The sequence below is a fragment of the Leptopilina boulardi genome, unplaced genomic scaffold (assembly GCF_019393585.1).
Source record: "Leptopilina boulardi isolate dan_hultmark-lab unplaced genomic scaffold, ZJU_Lbou_2.1 LbouV2_48, whole genome shotgun sequence".
NCBI classification, from domain to species: Eukaryota; Metazoa; Arthropoda; class Insecta; order Hymenoptera; family Figitidae; genus Leptopilina; species Leptopilina boulardi.
In genome coordinates, this window is record NW_026137992.1 from 1,595,463 (window position 1) to 1,615,421 (window position 19,959).

The 19,959-nt window shown below is 31.2% G+C and overlaps 1 protein-coding gene across 3 annotated transcripts in view; it reads left to right on the forward strand.

Moving 5' to 3' along the window:
* Positions 1–201: 201 nt before the first annotated feature.
* The window catches only part of LOC127289576 (ankyrin repeat domain-containing protein SOWAHA-like), a 38,354-nt gene continuing 18,596 nt past the window's right edge, over positions 202–19,959 (forward strand). Inside the window, exons 1-3 of one of the 3 annotated variants that reach the window (XM_051317570.1) lie at positions 202–512; positions 3,031–3,141; positions 5,655–6,147. In XM_051317570.1, the coding sequence (XP_051173527.1) occupies positions 369–512; positions 3,031–3,141; positions 5,655–6,147 (748 nt within the window). In that variant the 5' untranslated portion in view covers positions 202–368. The other 2 variants (XM_051317573.1, XM_051317571.1) reach the window with 2 other exon arrangements.

Sequence of the window (19,959 nt, forward strand, 5' to 3'; positions counted from 1 at the left end):
TTTTTTTCAGGGAAAAAACTTTATTCATAGAAAGAATTTCAATAAAAAAATAACAATATTTAAACAATGGAAAAATAACACTTCAGAGGATTAATAAAAGTTACTTTTATATTGTTGAAAAACATTACACAAATTCAAATGACGAAACCAACTGTCAAATATTAAACACTCATTATTGTTACCAAAGGGAAACTGAAGTCAGGTACATTATAAGTGTTACAATTTTTTTTTGAAACAACATTGATGTTGATAATATGAAATTGTTAAGTTCTTTTGACGTAAATGAATAATTTTTTTTCAGGATGTTTCATCTGAGAAGTCTGAAGCGGGATTGAATCCTGGTGAGCAGCGAAAACAGTGCTGCGCAGATGACTAACGCGCAATCGCGCAGGCGTTCTCCGATTGGCGGAGACTGCAGTCTTCGAGTGTCATGGCCGTCGCGCACACTGCCACCGGGTGGAGAAATTCCCTCGCCGCCGCCACCGCCGCCACCACCACCGATCAGGACATGGGTAAGTACCCTCACTCCTCCTTCCAATCAGTCTGCATTCGCATGTTCACGAGGTAGCTCAAAAGTAGACTATCGCATTCGCACACCCCCACTCACCTGGCTTACACAAATTGTCCGGTACACGGCAGGACAAAGGGTTAACCCCGAGCCAGTCGAGGTACACGCTGTGATAGATAGGTTAGGTACTTGATTACACGACGGCGGCACCTCGACACCGGTTTGAATTCGAACCAAATGCCAATGTGCAAAAGTGCCGACAGTTTTGAAATTTCAATGAATTCGCGTACTTGTCTGTGGAAGCTGGGACCGCTCGCATGGGAGTTGTTAAAAAAGTAGACCGTGTCACGCGACAACCAGCGCGAGGTGTCGTCTCCACCGTGACAGATAGCCTATACATTTTGAGGTTAGGTATACAGACCGCGCGTCCTTTAAATTCAAACAGGCCACGCGATACTGACAGCTGCTGGTGCCAGTCTTCGTCACAATCAACTTCAAGGTTTTTATTTTCCTTTTCAAAAAAGGATCAAGTTATCCGGATGTTTAAACCGAATTATCATTTACCTCAAAGTACTCCAAAGTTATCACGTTGGTAGGATCGATGACATGTGGACCGGTCCGCTTTTGTTTACATTGTTGATGTTTGCCGTATTTATTCGATAGCTCTTTATTTTGTTAGTATTTTCACTTTTAACTTATGTTAATTGCATCAATAATAGTGAATATTAAAAATACAATCAAGGGGAAATATATAATTAACTTTTTTGATACTGTTTTCTTATACAACAATTAGTGATGAGTGTTTTATTTAATTACGAATTTTCTGATAAATTATAACGCGTTTCTAATACTTTTCGTGAATAATTACATCTAGGAAGCGTGAGTAAAATAAATTTTCGATTTTTAATATCAAATATTAATACATATAATAATTTAATTCTTTATAATTTTACAATGAATTTATAAACGTTGTAGAATTAATTTTAGACGGTTTTAACAAAAAGTAAATATAGTAACTTGTTTTTCACCAATATAATAATTTTAGTTTAAAACAATCTAAATTATATAAACTTATATTAATTTTATATCAGAAAGTCAACATTATAATGAACAAAATATTTATAAACTTAAAAAAATTGTATCTAAAATACAATATGTATTAATATGCAATTCATAATAATTAAGTTTACTCGTAAAAATATATTTTAATAATTTTTTTATTATTTATATTTATTAGAACGTTGATAACTAAATTTCATTTATATAGGTTTTTTTTAAATATAAATAAGTAATTAAAAATTATATATAAATTTGATATTGCTAGTTGATTTATAGAAAATTAGATTTAAATAGAAGAAATAAAAATTTCAAAACTCGAAACGAGTTAAAATTATTAATTATATTTTATTAAACTCAAAGAAAATGTTATACCATTTTTTCCGGCGGCTCGTGATTTCTTTACGCCTAGAATTATAGGTATATATACTTTTAGTTTAAAAATTATTTTTCAGATTAGAATGATCAAATTTCATATAATTTTGGAGTAATTGAGTGTATTTGTTCTTTTCGGAAATAACTTTTATATATGTAACGCGGTTTCGTGCATTCGGATAACGTCCTCTTTTCTTAAACAAGACCGATTAATCAGATGCTTAAAATGACTAGATTAGTATCAAAATTTAAGCAATATTATATAAAATATTTTATTCACTTGTTAATATGTATTATTTACTAAAAAAAAAGAGTCAGCTTGATGAATCAATATTATTCAATTATTGTCTTTACAATTCTCATTTCCTTTTTTGTTTGTCTTTAAAAATTTCAAAATTTTACCTCATAAATAAAAATTTACATTTTATAACCCCACAATATTAGATACAAATTTTTGGTCGTTTGATCAATAAATCAATTAAAGTTGAAAAAAATATTTTATGATATTCCTTTGATTACTATATATTATATCATTTAAAGTCATTATTTAGTTTTATCAAAAAAGTTATAAAAATACATATAGTAATAAAAAATAATCGGAAACATTTTTAAAAATGATTTTTAAAGTTTAATTACATGTATTTAATATTCAATATTTAAACGTGTATTTTTAGTTATTTCATCATTAATTTGAATGAAAAAAAAAAATATTGTCTCAGAGTCTAATAATTTTGTATTTGTTTCAAATAAAAAATTTAATTTAGCGCAAAATAAATTTAATCTAGCGTAAATAAAAATTTTATTTAAACCAAATAAAATTTATTTGCCTCTGAGAAAAATATATATCATTTCTCTGGGTTGTAGATTTTATAATTCTCCATAACTCGAACGAATATATTTTAATAAAACGAGAAAATTTTGTATTTTTGTATAAATAGAATAAATATAGCTATTGAGGTTTTGGAAAATTAAATTAAAATGTTTTATATTTAACTGGTTAATCGGTCACATCAAATGAAAGCGCGAAATAAATAAATTTAAAAAAAAAGAAAATAGTGAAGAAGAAAGAGCATTCGTGGGATTTGTTTTAGATGGACAATTCAGCGTACTTGCCAAATCAACTACCACCACCTATGGTTGTTTTCTCTCAGGCCGGAGGATTCGCCGAGGGCCTCAGATTGCAAAGACCTTTCAATCCACAAGTTAGTCCTTGACCTATGTCTCTGCTTAAATATTCCCTTTCCCTTCAATGCTTTTTGCTTGTAGAATTTTAATAGATTTATTATTATATTATGCTTTTTTGAAATATGTACTTAACAGGAAGTGAAGTCTCTATACTTTTAGTTTTTATTATACAAATTTGAGTATAACCTTTTTAGGGTCTCAAGTGACCCTTTTGCAGCATTTCTGATTATGTCTAATTTAGATATATATATTTCTATCTCTGCACTTAAGAATAAATTTACTTCAAGTTTAGACATTAATTTTTTTTATTTAAAAATAAGAAAAGTCAATTAAATGACGAATCTCATTGTGATAATGAGAAGAGAATGTAAAAGTGAGAACCTTAATTTAGACTGGGTTTAATCGGGCGTATCAATTTCGATTACCATACGTTTAGTACTTTATAATCACTTTACTTCCTGTAATTTTGTGCTTGCGAGAACGATGATTAATGTACATTGCGTGAATTTGTGCATGCTACCTATATCTGTCATGTGTATATACATATATATATATATATATATTTAAATATTTCTGCATGTGAAACTCTTGAGCATTAAAAGCATGAAAATTAAGAATAATAAAAATATATGATGAATGTACGTTTCATAATGTGAATATATCTTGATGAGCCTATGCTGACTATTTTACGTTATGCACTTTTATAATATACCAACTTCGTCTATGTGACATATGCCACGAAATAAATAAAAAAGTATAATTTGCGTCTTGAGATTAATGAGAAAAATCAATAAATTCTTATATTCTATGTCAATTAAAATACCGTTTTTCATATAAATATACTCAAAATTAAGATCTCCAAATTTTAGTTTCTGTATAGTAAATTTTTTTAGCAAACAATTGTTAGGTTAAATATTATTATTCCGTGTAATTCCATTGTGGGTTACGTATATATGTAACTCTTAAAAAATCAATTAAAAGCATGTTCAGTAATTTCAAACCTACTTGATTATCTAACAAATCAATGATTATTTATGCAATATTTGCTATCCCATTGTTTGTTTATTAATATACTCAAATCTGCAATGCTCAATGTTTTGATTCAAAGGTAAAATAATGAATACTGAATAAGTTGTTGATTGTTCCATACGATTATATTCGATAATCATTAAATTCATTTCCTTTCATAAAAACGTAATATCCTGCTTTTGGATTGTCATGAACAAACCAACGTCAATAATATTCATCAAACAGAGAATCATACTATATTCTATATATATGTATATATTGATATCATATTTCTAATATCACACTCTACCTTTAAAGGGACACTCAACTTAAAAAATTAAAGTATTTCACTTCATTATTAATTTAATTCTCGTAGATAATCTTTATAATATATTAAAAGTATATTAAATATTAATTTAATTAGTCACTGTAAAGACGATCACTTTGTAAAAGATTTTAAGTTTCATAAATCAGTTAAACGAGTTAAATGTACATATAATAAGAAAAACTGGAAATTTAGACACTATGCAGTTAAATGTGAACGTTATAACAAAGTTCGAATTGAGAAAAGCCATAAACTTGACCACTATAAATCTGAAAGGGTTTAAAACCTTTGTGAAATGTCCTACTTTGAAATGATGCTCTATCATAAGATTTAAACTCACATTTAATGCTCATTCGTTAAAAAAGAAATCATGTTTTCTGATGTTTAAGTACTATCCTGAATTAATGACTTTAAATGTCGATGTTAAGTCGTTAAACTCGGATATACGAGATATGACTAAATAATTTCTGCGTCGTTAAAATCATTGCGTAAAGAACACGCGTAATTAAAGATTTGCTTGCGAAAGTTAATTTATACTCTAGATGTTATGCTCATAAGTTGGAAACTTATTAGAAACGTACAATCATTCATGACAATAATTTTATGCATTTTTTTTTTGTAAAAAAAAATAGCATGCTTTCGTTAAATGCTTCAATTTGATTTATATTATAAAATTACTATATGCATGCGAAAATTTTTCGAATTTCACTGACAGAAAAACATTTATCTTTCAATAAAACATTTAATTATAATTATTTAAAGAATTTAAGTTTAATTAAAAAATTTTATTTGCTTCATTTGCACTCTCGCATTTACTTGTTGTACAGTGCGTTACAGATATATTTTTAATTTTGTAACGATAATAGAATTAAATAAAATTTTTTGATTTTGATTACATATATATATATATATATATATATATAAATAAGTCAATATAGTATATATTTTAATGGGAAAATACTGTTTTTGACTTATAATTAATGATGAACGTTTATGTAAAACTATAAATTACATAACCTAAAATTTTTTTGCCTCTTAGGTCCCTTTTCTCGTGAACGTCACATATTATAACAAAGCGTGTAACAATCCTTTTCATTAGTTCCAAAAATTAAAATATTACTATATTCGGCTGTGAAAATTTGTGTCATTAATGTGCACACAAAAATAATTTTTTTTTTTTTTTTTTTAATTTTTCAGGTTACTGACTCAATTGCGAAAGAATTGCCTCTTGCGTTTGGAACGGGTTCTCCATTCAGTTACGGTTTCCAACAGATGTTGCATCTCCAGCACATACAACAGTTTCAACATTTTCAACCGTTTAGTGCGTTTAAACCTCCGCCGGGACCGTCGGCTTTTGCACCGCCAGGAAAGTGTCTCAAAGTTGAAACCGGAAGTTCGACAGTGTCATCGGGTTTGCCTAGTATTAGTTCACTTTCGAGTATCTCGAACATGTTCTCGCCATCGTTACCAACGTCTGTTGCCGGTGGGCCCGGTGGTCCGGAACTTGCACCACAAAGTCCCGCCGGTTCAACAAGTCGATCACCTCCCGGAAGTGCAACGAGTACAATTGTCGGTTCCATCGCTCCAAGTCGTGGAACACCCCCTGAAGAAGAGGATCGTGATGCCAATGCCACCCCCGGATCAGAGAACACTGAACGCTCCACACCTGAGGAAGGACGACCATATAGACGTGAGTTTTTTTTTTTATTGTATTTTCATTATTTATATTGTAAAGAAAATTTAGATTTATGGGGGAGAAATGCTTTTACTTTGATGTAAAACGTCAATTAAAAGGCATTAAAATTAGATGATATAATTAGAAAGGTAATTTTTATCAAAAGTGTTGCGACTAAAAAGTTGCAAAATGAAAATTTTAGAGAACTACATTTCAAGTTTTGAAATTTAGCGCCCTTATTTAAGTTGGCAGTACCGTTCTTGCTGTTAAAAATTCCTTTTTTTTTTAAAAACATATTTCAGTTTATTACAAGCAGTAAGAAAACTTATTTTGGATTATATATTTTACGCATTTGTGAAAACTTATTTCGTTATTTGATAATCTCCTCTTTTTCTTATTTTCAAAATGATAAATTTTAGCGCAGTTACAAATTGAAATGAGGGATGTATATGTTTCAAATTGAGTATAGCGTCCTGGTTTTTTATGTATAGGTTTTCTTGTTGGAAAATTTTGCATGTTAAAGAATAGTGGAGTATTCTAACTTTAGCGCGAAGTGTCAGTCTGATTGAATGAATATAACCAGCTCCAACAGAATTTTATATGGCGAATATAAACCGAAAGCATTTCTTTTCGAAATACAAATTGTAAAAAAGACGTTTATTCTTTCTGCGCCTTAGATATTGTGAGTTCTTTTCAAGTTTTACGTCGTGAAAGGCATGTCAGGTCAACAAACACAAGTTGATAAATGGTTTAAGCAGCATTCTTCTCTTCTCAAATGGTAGCAGAGTAGACGAATTACATATTGTAGATAGAAATCAGAGTCTGTGCGCGCTTAATCCACCTTAATTTCGTTTATTTGACTCTGTCGCAGTGTATACAGCGCATCAGCTGTGGAACGCTATATATATATATTTGTAAATCTAAATCAATTTTGTTTATTCCTTTTTACTTCTCGTCTTAATTGACAAAAGATAGAGCCATTTATTTTTCTATACTGGACCCTTTGCTCATCTTTTATATGAATCCTTAATTCTTTTTTTTCATTCTCTCATTATATTTATTCTATATTAACATATATTTCGTGGAATGAACCATTTTCGAAATAAAAAAATGGTTTTTTTCTTTAAAAGACAAATTATCTTTTAATTAGCTAACATTTGAGTGTAAAATAATATGGATAATTAAAGAAAAATTTTTACTAAATTTTTGTGTTCTATATATATGTATATTGTTATATATACATATTTTTCACTTTTTTTTAATTGCGAGTTTTCCTCTGTGAGAGGGGACTTGTTTTATTTTCCCTGTGCTTTTTAAATTCGTTCATATGGAAACCCAAACGTTTCTCTTTTTTCAACAGGCGGTATCGTGATGCATGCGAGTGTGGTCAGCTAATTTTTGTTTAATTGTGACATAAAAAAAAGTAATTGTAAGAGCACTTGGTAACTTGAGTTAAACACAATTTCCCTTGTTTTTCAAACGTTTTCTCAGCTTTTATTTTCGCACGTAATTTTTTCATCGTTTTTTAATGCACGTCCTTTTCAAAAATACTCTTCCAACAACAATTGTGAAATCAACAATTGCTTTGTAATGTATTCTTTGAAATTATTACTTTTTTTTTTTTTTTAATAATTTCGTTTGTAATGTAAATTCACATAAGATTAAGATTTCAAATAATTAACATTAATATTTCAAGTAATTGAAAAAAAAATTTTGCTTTTTATCATTTAAAGGATGAGAATCTTAAAATTGAAATACAATTAAAATGAGTGTTAAAACTTTCATGGATATATAAAAAGTGATTATAAGATTAGAACAGTTGGTGGGACATTAATGTTAAACATTAAGTTGAAGAATTTACTCTAAACGGCTTCATACCCTTCTTTATATAGACACTTTAATGTTTTGCCCATATATTTTTCTATGTTAAGAGCCGTAAACTTTAAGTTAGAAAGCATAACATCGCCGTTATATATATATGAAAAAGGCAGATCCGATACATATCGTTGAGGTCGTTTAAAAGTCTAAGCTTTTTATAATAGTAAAATCTGTAGTATTTTGCATTTTTTCATATTTAAAAATATGGTGGTTTTGATCACACAGTTAACTAAGGTATCAAATTTATACACAAAAAACAAATTTATTTTATTCAAATAATCGGTTACTTGACTATTAAATAAATATTTACTTGAATCAAATAATTTTTATTTGAATATTATAAACTGTATATTTGAACCAATAATTTCTGTATTTGAAACAAATACAATTGGCTCAAATAATAATTATTTGATACAAATAAGTATTTATTTGATAATATTCAAATTATTTGAATCAAATAAATTTTTTTCCAGTGTAATATAATGAAGTATTGAATAAAATTTAAGAAGTTTTATTCATATATATATATATATATATATGAAATGCAGTAACTATTTTTGTAGAAATTGACAACGATTATTCTGATAATTACGATGGCAATTGAGACTGAAATGGAGGGATGGTAAAAATCTCGAATGTTAACGGGTTGCCGATGCGACGCGACATTGGAATGTAATATGTTACAGATTATTCGATACCTTTTGTGAATCCATTCGGGCATGGATTTAACATAGAGAGTATGCGCTCGGAAATGCAGATATTCGTCAGGAAATTGATAACTGGAATAAACTCGTTGCAAAACATCGAAACTTACACACAGACGTTCATATCCATATATATTTATATATATATATATATTTACAATGTTGGTTTTATAAGCACACTTTTGCATTTAGTGCATGGATTTTCCTCTTCTCTCTTTCCACAAAGTGAACTATTTACGACTAGTTTTTCACGTGAAAAATTAAATAGAATTTTATTAGGAACATCACAATTGAATTTTAAATATAGAATATATTTCAGGTGAAAATTTTTTTTCTCCAAACTTTTTCCTTTAATAATATTTTTTTCTTTATGAAATACTTTTTTTTGACGCCCTTTCGATTGGTGAAATTTATTTTTGAAAAATTTTAATAGAGCAAATATTTTTTTATTGGTGTGCCGTTTTAGTTTGCGTTAAAAAAATATATATATGTATAATTAGATAATTTAAAACTCATGTGACATTTTGATTGTCGTAAAATGTATAAGCATTTTGTGCGCATCAGGGAGATTACATCGGTGTGAATAGTTAACAAAAATGTCTTTTTATACGAAAGGCATGATCCAAATGACACTTTCATTTTACGCACAGGTACTCTTCCCGTAAAGCCGCATTATTCCTGAACGTAATGCATGTAATGTTATATTGGCTATAAAATGTGGAGGGTATTTATGTGTATGTATATATATATATATATAAATTGAGTTGGGCCAAGCATTGAGGTCTATTTCATAACCAACATCTGACGCATCTCTTTTTTTTCTACACGCTTTTTTAAGAAAGGTTATTCTCATCAAGTTATTTTTTTTTTTTAGAAAATTTAGTCATCTGGGTTTATAAAAACATTTTCCAAATTTTAAATTATTTTAAATACTTTGAAAATATTCTTTATTCCACAAAAAAATATAGATATATATATATATATAATTAAATAATAACTTTTTAGGTGACAAATGTTTTTTACTAGATACTTAATTTTGTTAATTTTAGGCGCGGTAATTATTAAAACAAAAAATAGATGTTATTAATTTTACTCTGTGCACAGGTGGAAAATTTAAATAATTGGATTTTACAACTCTCAAAATGTGTAAAAGGGTTTAATTGTGAAATATATAGGACATACATATAATATGTATATGCGCATATTTTAGCAAAAAACATTTTATTTTTACATTCTCATCATATAATGAAAAAGTATAATAATTTGGAGGAAAATTTACTTTTATTAATATTATCAAAATCTTCGCGATTTGATTTACTCTAAAACGGTAATTATAGTTATTTTTAACATTCAGAGTGAAAAAGGTGTAGGTTAATTTAAACATTCGGTTAACAATACTTAGATAAACTTTTTACTTCTTCGTTACCAGTTTAATATCTTGACTTTATTGAAGTAGTTTTATTTAAAATATACATATGGCAAAATGAAAAGAAACGTCAGTTTAATCGACGTCTCACGCTACCACCGTAAAATAGAGAAATCATCATAAAGACAATGTAGGGAGGTGGTGGCAGCGGCGGCGCTTGCAGTTTTAACCGCAGAATAGGGTGGTGAGAAATGTGATTACTAAATAATTCGTACGACGTGATAGTAAATCGAGGACGCCTCCATCCGTTGCTCTAAGAATACAAATGAGGATAACTGCTTTTTGCCACTGTGGCAGAGCGCACTCACATTTACCAATGTAAAAAAACACATATGCTTTCTCTGCATACAAAGTTCTATTTTATTGTTTTCAATGATTTCCACACATTCTCCAACCTCTTCGACCATATAAAAATGTTATATTTTTATTATTCAAACGAGGAACAAGATAACATTGGTCATTTTTGTTTTTCTCATTTTTCATAAGAGATTCATTTCTTCTCTCTTTCTCTCTGCACAAATAATCCCCAGGAGTCAAAGCTTCAACAGAAAAAAAAATTGTTACGATGTTCATTAATGCCATATTTTTTTAGAACGTATACACGCTCTTTGTGGTTATTATTATATTATTCGCCGTTTCAATCTATTCGTTTTTTCCTGATATCTCGACATATGCGAATTTATATATATGTATATATAGACTATTTGCAGTCGCACAAGGCGCGGCAACACGAAACTCGTTAATTTAACGAGCTGAAATATATATGGGGCGAAATGTAAGAGTTAAATAAAAATTACTCTTCGGATTAAATAAAAGATAACATTGTAAGCCAATCGAAAATTTAATAATTCTGTAATATATTGAACTACATACTGCTTTTATCAGATTTTTATCTTTTTTGTTCATATATAGTCTCAATGATTGGATTATTAACGATTTCATATAGATTCTTCATTTTTCTTGAATTGTAAAATAATATTGTCACTGAGTTAAACACATGCATATGGAAACTTTTTGAAATTAGGAAAAATTTAGAAAAAAATCTAAAAAATTTTAGACACGGAAAAAGCTTCATGTGCGGAATAGCGACAGATTTTATTGGAATATAGCGAATGATTTAATGAAACAATTAAAACTTTTGTTATTCTATAAAAAATGTATTTCATTTAAATTGATTACTTGAGAATTATCAAATATTTACATGAACCAAAATTTTATTTGAATTAAAATAAACTGTATTTGGACCAATAATTTTCTGTATAAACAAATACCATTTAATTCACTCAAATAATAATTAAATATTTATTTGATAATTAGCAAGTAACAGATTATTTAAATCAAATAACTTTTTTCCGTATAAAACCTTTTGCTGTTCTATAGGTAAATCTTTTTTTTTATCTTCTTATAATTTTTAAATAATTTTTATTTGAAAATCTTTTCATATCTTTGAAATGTTTTACTTTAATTTTGCACATTTGCAAATAATTATATATTGAAATTATAAATTTTCATATTGGATAAAGGAATGTTAAATAACCGCAGTAAAATCATAATCGGACGATTAAAATATCATTAACACAAAATTCCATTCTCCTGACTTATAAAATACAACAAAATATGTAAAATTAATATTCCCAATAGCTCTTTGAAATTTTAATAAATATGAAAAATAAAATACAGATGTGTTTGTTACAAATAGAAGTCTACTTTTTCCATGATTGTAATAACAAGAATATTGAATTTAAGTTTGATTCAATATTTTGTTTTCACCTCGAATATCAGAGGGTGTATCGGTTTTAACAAGCCAACATTCATCGACCACCGTGTTTCGCGTGAACGCATCGACCGTTTAGTTAGATATAAAACGTGATACTTTTGACAGGAATTTTCCACGGTTTTGCTCTACTGTGTCGCGAAAGTGATTGGTAATTGGTTGCACCGTATACGCAATGGTCATGACACAACCATTGCGTTATACCACGCACACCATTTCATCTCACTATTTGTTTCTATCCCCTTTGAAAATTGTCCCCCATTCTCTTACTGATGTAAAAACACGCTCATTTTTACAATTCCTTATATCAATTCAGACATTTACTATTTTGACTTTCTGATCCAATTTTATACCAATAATTTTTGACGATCCCTTGAAATTAGAATTTGCAACAGGAAAGAAGTTATATTTTATAAAAAAATAAAATTTTAATTGTTTTAAAATTTAAAAACTTATAAATAAGACTAAGAATTATCAAAACGTTTATTATAATTCATTTAATAAATGAATCATCGGTATACTTGAATCAATAAAAGATTTAGAGATTAAATATATATTGTTTCTGTCGCTAAGGATAATTTTCATGCAGTCCGTTTTAAATATCGTCCTAATATGAATTCATTAAGTTTTTCCTTCGTACAGCAGTATTAAAATTTCTCTATGAAAAAAATAATTGTAGCCACCCTGGATAATTATAATTGTGAAAGTAGTAAGAAGTTAAGATTAGTTGGCACGGAATAAAAGGAGATTAGGTAAGAAAGGAACTGATATATTGACATGCAAGTAAGCAACAATCGCAGCTGAGGCTAGTTGAGTGTATATACTGCGACTTGTTGGGGGTAGAGAGTGCTGAATAAGAGAGGGGTAGAATGCAATTGAAGGCACAGCATTGGTGGTTCCGCATAAGGAGTAAAATAACCCAGCTTCCTCCTCTCTTTGACTCTCTACATAGCACCTCGCAACCTAGGCGGAGCTCTGAGTCTTTATAGCTCGCGACGTCGACGTACTTGCGTACAAAAGTGGTCCGAGTTGTTCGCATTCGTACGCTTGCGTGTCACAAAACAGTTGTAATTTATGTTTCTCTAAGAGTGTGCAATATGCACCTGAAATTCTCTCCAGCCACCCATAAATACCTATTTATATCAGATTAAGAGAAGAAAGGGACTAATGTGATTTATGTTGATTTCGTTTCTAAAAATCTAAGGAAATTAGCTTCTCTCTATATATATATATGCAAAACTGTCAGGAATTTATCATTATTTCATTTACTTTGCAATGTAAAATAGAAAACCAATATCGAAATTGTTTCATATGAAAACACGTTTATGTTATTTAAAAAGATGCTCGAATTTGATAATAGATAAAATTAGGCTAATAATAATGGTAGTTATACATCCAAACTTACAACAAAGTTCGTTAACTTTATCAAAGCAGTTTTTTATCCTCTATCTAATCCTCTTTTACTCTGAAAGTCTGGGAAAATAAATATCGTGAAAATCCCTCTGACACCGAACTCGTCTCCCATCCGCACTTATCGCTTTCTGTCCAATTTCATTTCTGTGCCTCTAATACTCTCTTAGATATCCATCCATGTGTCCGCTTTTTTTTTTTTATCTTTCGTTAACCAAGCTAGTCACCACCCACGTTTGCTCTCTCTTTTTTCATTTCTCGCGCCTTGGCATCCTCATTTAACGATCAGTTTCGTGGTATAACACCCGCTAGAAATAGAAGCTCCGCCTCCTAGACCAACAGAGTTGGTACAGAAAGTAAGGAGAGAAACCTCCTCTTTCCACAGAGGAACTCCACTTGGAAAGCGGCAGGTCTGGGCGTGGTGAGGGAGGAGTTCTCTTCCTTATCCTTTGCTCCGCTACCTTATCCTTCGACTCGTTTATATCCGGTATCGACTATCCAAACCGGATGTATCTTCGCTCTTCAGAGATAGCTTCGACATCCCTTGATAACTCCTTGCGCCTCATCCTTTAATTCTTCAACCTATATTTCTATGTTCACAAAATTACTTTCCACGAATCAGATAAAATCGGTAACGAATGTTTTTATAAAATAAAAATTAGCATTTAAATTAATTTACTAAAATTTGTCCTCTCAAAATGGTAAAAGAATTGTTTCAAAGAAGTTGCAGGTGATGATCTTGATTATTCATACACGTACAGTCATTCTGAATCAAAAAAATTCGCACCAAAAGCAGGTGTCAGCTGTATATATATATATATATATGTAAATAGGTTTCATTTTCTTGCCTTTGGCAACGTGCTTGGCCCGATGAGGTAGATTTCCAGCCAGAATCTGGTGCAAATTCCGTTTTGCAGTTACGTGGAAACGTTCGGCGGAATACTCGACTCGTGACAGAAATTACTAAATGGTCAGGCAACCTCTACAGTAGCGCACACGAGGGTTGAAAATGGGTATGAGGTTTGGGGTTGGAGGATGGACGCGGGAAAGCTGTGCGCCTCGCGCGCATATTAATCTCTTCAACCGCACATCAGCTTCCATCGCCTCTCCAAATCTCGTTCGTACGCACTTCATCTCACTCCCGCCAACAGTTGACCACCTATACAACGTTCCTGGCAAATTGGCAAACTGGCCTCTCCGCCGTCACCGTCCTAAACCTGAACAATTGTTCAGCAGGAACGTGCCTTGAACGCACCACTATTCTCTCATCACCTCTTTCACCTCTTATTGTTCCCGAACTACCGCGTTTACTCCAACAAATTGCAAAAAACTGTCTCTACAATTTTTTACACGTACCTCACTTAATCGTTCTCAGAATTCACGATTTTTCCCTTAATATTTTTCAATATATACATAATTTAAATATCGTGGTTCAAAATAAGAATTAGAAATTTTTAATCGTTTGCTAATGAAAAAAGAATGCTATATATATACGTCTTTTCCTAGTCGTGAAGAATTTAGTGCCTATAGAGGGAAATGGGCTTTAACTCCAACCCTGCTTTCGATTATAGTCGTTAGGGGAATGTGCTCATCTATTCGTGCGTGTGCTGGCTGTCGACCCTCCCTAACTTCAGTTGGTACTCCAGTCATTCTGCTGCGTAATTCAATAGAATGCGGGGACAGTTACTCGCTGAAGAAAGTAACTGCAATTATGACACTCAAAATTATTAATTTCCATTTATCCTTCATCCACCTTTTATCTATTAAATAATACTCTTAAGGATCAAACCTATATAAATGCCATATTTTTATTAACCATCTAGAAAAATATTTTAATTGTGATATATTAATTATCCTAACTGTAATGTATTTCTAAAATCTTGTCACCTTGAAGAATATTCAATTTGTGTTTTTAAATATCTGAACTTATTTTAAATAATATTCATTTGCGGTTAGCAAAATTAGTCGTTTATTATTTGCGTAATTCCGAATTTCTGTTAGTGAAACGTAATTTGTCCCTTTTTTCTCTTCTCGTCATTTTTTTCATTGTAAATATATGATTGTATAAAAATGACGAGAGTCGAAAGTTAAAACAAACATACTGATGGGGCTAATGGTGCATTCGAATAAACCTGGTTCGCGCATATGTATTTGTAATGACCTTGCGGTCACAATCTGCTGCAGGCGGAATGATCTCATTTGTTTTTCAATCCGCATTATCGGAAGAGGGTAAATGACGCGAATAGGGTGAAGTACTCGTAGCGGATTCCGAGGGGAAAGAGAGACAGAAATCACGCGTGCGGTTTTGTGGGTAGAATTCCTAACCGCCGAAACGCCAAAGTTCGAATTGAACTGTCACCATCAGCTATATGCTCAGTGTAACCACGTGACGCTTATTCGTTCATAATAACTGCGGTCACTACCCATGACACTTTGTAAACGTTATTTCATGGCGATACTTTTGCCCATCACTTTTTTTTTTTCATCGTTGCAGTGGCACCCATCTCATTTCACCTCTGACCTGACTTTCGAACAAAGGTGGAGGCGGGAGAGAGACGATTGTAAATCAAACAAGACATTCGGATTTCCTGTCGTATTACGCTGATTTATATTCCAAAAGAATCAGAGAGATTTGACGACAAATCGATTTGGAAGAGTTTAGAAAATAAGGAAAGTAAAATTATGAAAAAAAAAATTTATGATGTTATTTGGTTATAGGGGAGAAAAATTGTTGGATATATAGATGATTCGTAATATTTTATCTGTCTCCGTTATATCGTACTAAGCTTGTGTCCGATTCCCCATAAAAATACCGATGCGGGCATTATTAGAGGCTCAAAATAAGATTGCTGGTGGTCAAGAGCCTTTTATACCTTTCGTCGAGTTTGCCCTTTCCGCCGCAGGAGACAAATGGCAGTCGTGAATCGTCGAGAGGATTGCGAGGTTATTTGGGAAAGTCGGCTATGAAACACGAGATACTCCCCCTGTGTCCTATTTGAGGATAGCTACTGTTTCATCCGACTTGTATGTTCAATTCAGCATTCCCCTCTTTTCATATCTTGTACAAACCTGCTGCAAAGTTATGACATCCATAATTAGAATTTGTAAAGTCCCTTGTGTGTGTCCATATCTTCAGGTCGTTATATGTTTTATTTTATATATATAGTGGGATAAGATCTTATCCAACGGAAGGCTTTAACGTTATTTATTCTTTTCACGTCTTTTAGATCCATTCAATTTGGCATTAATAGCTCTTTGGCATATAATACATTTCCGGCGTAAAACTCAATTTAATTCACACGAATCAAGCTTTTGAGTTATTTACAAAGGAGTAGGACCTTGTGGCGCTTTCAGGGATATTTACAACGGTGGAACGTAACGTGAGAAATGGCTCCGGCGACAATTAACTGAAATCACGGCAGGCAAAGACGTTTGTCACTGTCTCGTGTCCGACTACCAACCCTACCACTTCTACTGCCAGTCTTACTTCTTCCTCGAGTATCACTCTTATACAGAGGATGCCTTTACTCCCTCGGTGATGTACAATAGCCTTTAATCCTCCACTGATCTTCCGGGTCGTTTTCAACCTACTTTAGAGAAGATACTACTGCAGCTATTTTAGTATAACCATCATATTGAAGATATTTTTTATCCTCCCACTTTCGTTTTCCATATATATTATCATAATAATTTTCTCATTTTCTTCTATACAAAAAAAACTACAATGTTGATTAATCGATCTTCTCGGATTTTCCTTTGACTCAAATATATATATTTTATATTAGATGTACTCAGGTTCATCAAACTTTGTAAATGATAAAACCGATTGCCTTAGGTTGCAAAACCCCTTTTTACCCTTTGGCTCAAGTTCTCTTTGACACGGTCGTGCCAATGTAATGCGATTAAGTAATTAGGGGATTTTTAATCTTCCCCCTAGGTCCAAGCTCTCTCTCTCTCTCTCTCTCTCTCTCTCTCTCTCTCTCTCTCTCTTTCGCCCTCGTTTTAGTGCCGGTCACGAGCTCGCGAAAAAATAAATAAACTCGAAGCACCATTCGGAATTAAATCGTTGATTAAGAGTTTAGTGTCTGGCCTTGTTCCTCTAAATCAATAAATTACATTCGTCTGACACCATATACAGCGTAGCTGTTACTACTATACTTTTATTCACAACTTCATCTTTCTTCATCCCACACACATCATTCTTTTTCTTAATCTCTTTCTATCAAATTCTGATTCCCTTTTAAAAACAATTTTTTTGTTTCACTTCTAAAAGTTATATATCAACTCTCTAAATTCGAATCAGTTGGAATTTATCAACTGAATCACTTCAGTTAAATCACTGAAATTCAATTAGTATAGAATTAGAAAATTAGATTTGATTGCAATCACTGAAAAAAAAATTCTGGTTAGGCTATATTTAACATTACTTTCTAGTTATGTTAACCAAAATTCTAGTTGAATTAACTAGAATTCTCGATAAAATAACCAGAATTCTGGTTATACCCTAACCAGAATCAAAATGTTAAATATACCCTAACCTGAATTCTGGTTATTCTAACTAGAATTTTTTTTCAGTGATAGAAAATCTGTTTTACCGATTAATAATAATGCATAAGCTTCTGTTTTACCGATTAATGATAATGCAGATTTGACAGTTAAAATCAATTGATTCCATAAATTAATAGCGAAAAGAAGTTTATGAATTAATATCACTTGTTTAAATGTAATGGTGTAGATTTTTTTATCTTGAGTTCATTTTGCGCAGAATTTCTAACACCCCGATAAAGGAAATAAAGTAAATTAATAAATTGGCAAGAAGATAAATGTTTTGCTATATAGGAATAAATATGCCGCGTTGGCCTAAAGAGATTGCAATAATAATAATAATAATCGGCAGTCACTTTAGCGCGCGATCGTGAAGAAAATTTTCTCTATAATCCGAGCAAGTTAAAACTAACTCTGATGTAAATTAGAAGGCGGAAGGATTCTTAATCAAGGTGCGACAGCCGACATCGTAAAACCAATAGGTATGCATACCTGGGTCTGAAAGTTAGTGCACGTTAAGAGGTTCCAGTTTGTGTTTGCTTGTTTGTGTTCTCTGGTACATAAGTTGGCAAGTGTCCATGCATGCATGCGAACGAGGGAGTGGTTGAGCGCTAAAGGGTGAACATGAGCATAAATGTCTCGTTGCGTGTAACCGAACACGCTCACTCGCACGTTCCCTCCCGATACCATTTGAATCCTTCTCTTTCTCTCTCTTTCACTTTGCTCCTTTTTTCTATATTTCCTCAACGTATATAGTCCCATTCGATCAGGAGAGAGACTCTTCGATTCAAAGGGACGGTATTCGGTTACCGACACCGATTATTTTTATGACTTACACTCAACACTTTTTTTTAAAGCCACCAGATCGTATTCCCTCTCTGTCCGGTTTGAATCAGACTTCTTTTATTATATACTGTTAACGATTTGTTGTGCTCACCGCCACTTTGATTATATATTTATTAAAAGTGGACATCATACTCGGCATATTTATACATAGTCGTAAAGAATTTTTCCTGATTATTAATGCAGTATTTTCATTCAGAAAATAATTCATATCTTAACCAAATTCTTGTATAGTTATTAAAATGCTGGCGGATTAATCAAATTTGCGTTAGATTAAATTTTATTATTCTTTTAATTTTTTTCTTAAAAAAACAATAATATTGATAAAATGTGTATTATTTACGATATTTTGTTAGTTTATATAGTGATGAATTCACTAAAAAATTTAGAGATACATTGAGTAGTATAATCTTTTTTAGATTGAAAAGAAAAAGAATCTTTTTTTATTTTTGTTGAGCTGTTTTTTCGTTTTCTCACATTTGACAATTATTCGGTAATTTATCAAAGCGTCCGCATACAATGGAGCAGTGCGAACTTCTCACAAGAGAAATCGTGAACGGCACGTCCTTTGCTGCAACGAATCTCACATGCAATCGGTGTCCCCGAAATTTCAATCATAATTTTTTGTTCCTATTAATGTTTCTCAAAACACATACCTCGATTTATTTAAAAACTTTTTTCAATTCTTGATTTCTTCAGATTTTATTGATTATAACAATTTAACTTTTTTGGTTTTTACAAAAAAAAATATTGAGTATGACACCTGTGCGTAAAATATATATGATGACAAATAACTGTTATAAACAAAGAAAGATACTGCTTTTATAATACATAAAAAATATTGAATCCATATTGATTATAAATTCATAGTAAATAAATCTTATATCTGAATAATAAATATTTATACAGATAGCTATCTCCCGCAAGAATGTAAATAGCGAGTGATTTATCGTCAATCTAGAGATTCTTTACATGTACTTTTCTTGAGAGCAATCACGACACGATTCACGATCAATTTGATAAACTTACGACACAGCAATATCGGTCACACATAGATGAAAAAACTATTAAAATATATAAGCATGAGACGAGCGGCGTGCATGTAGGTAGTAGCTAACCTGTCAATTAAGCAAGAATATCTGCTAAATTAAACACTGAACTTGCGATTTTACGAGTCGCCTCGTTTCCCCTTGACCAGAAGTAAATATTAAGTTCCTATATGTTAACGAACTTGCTGATATCTGCTC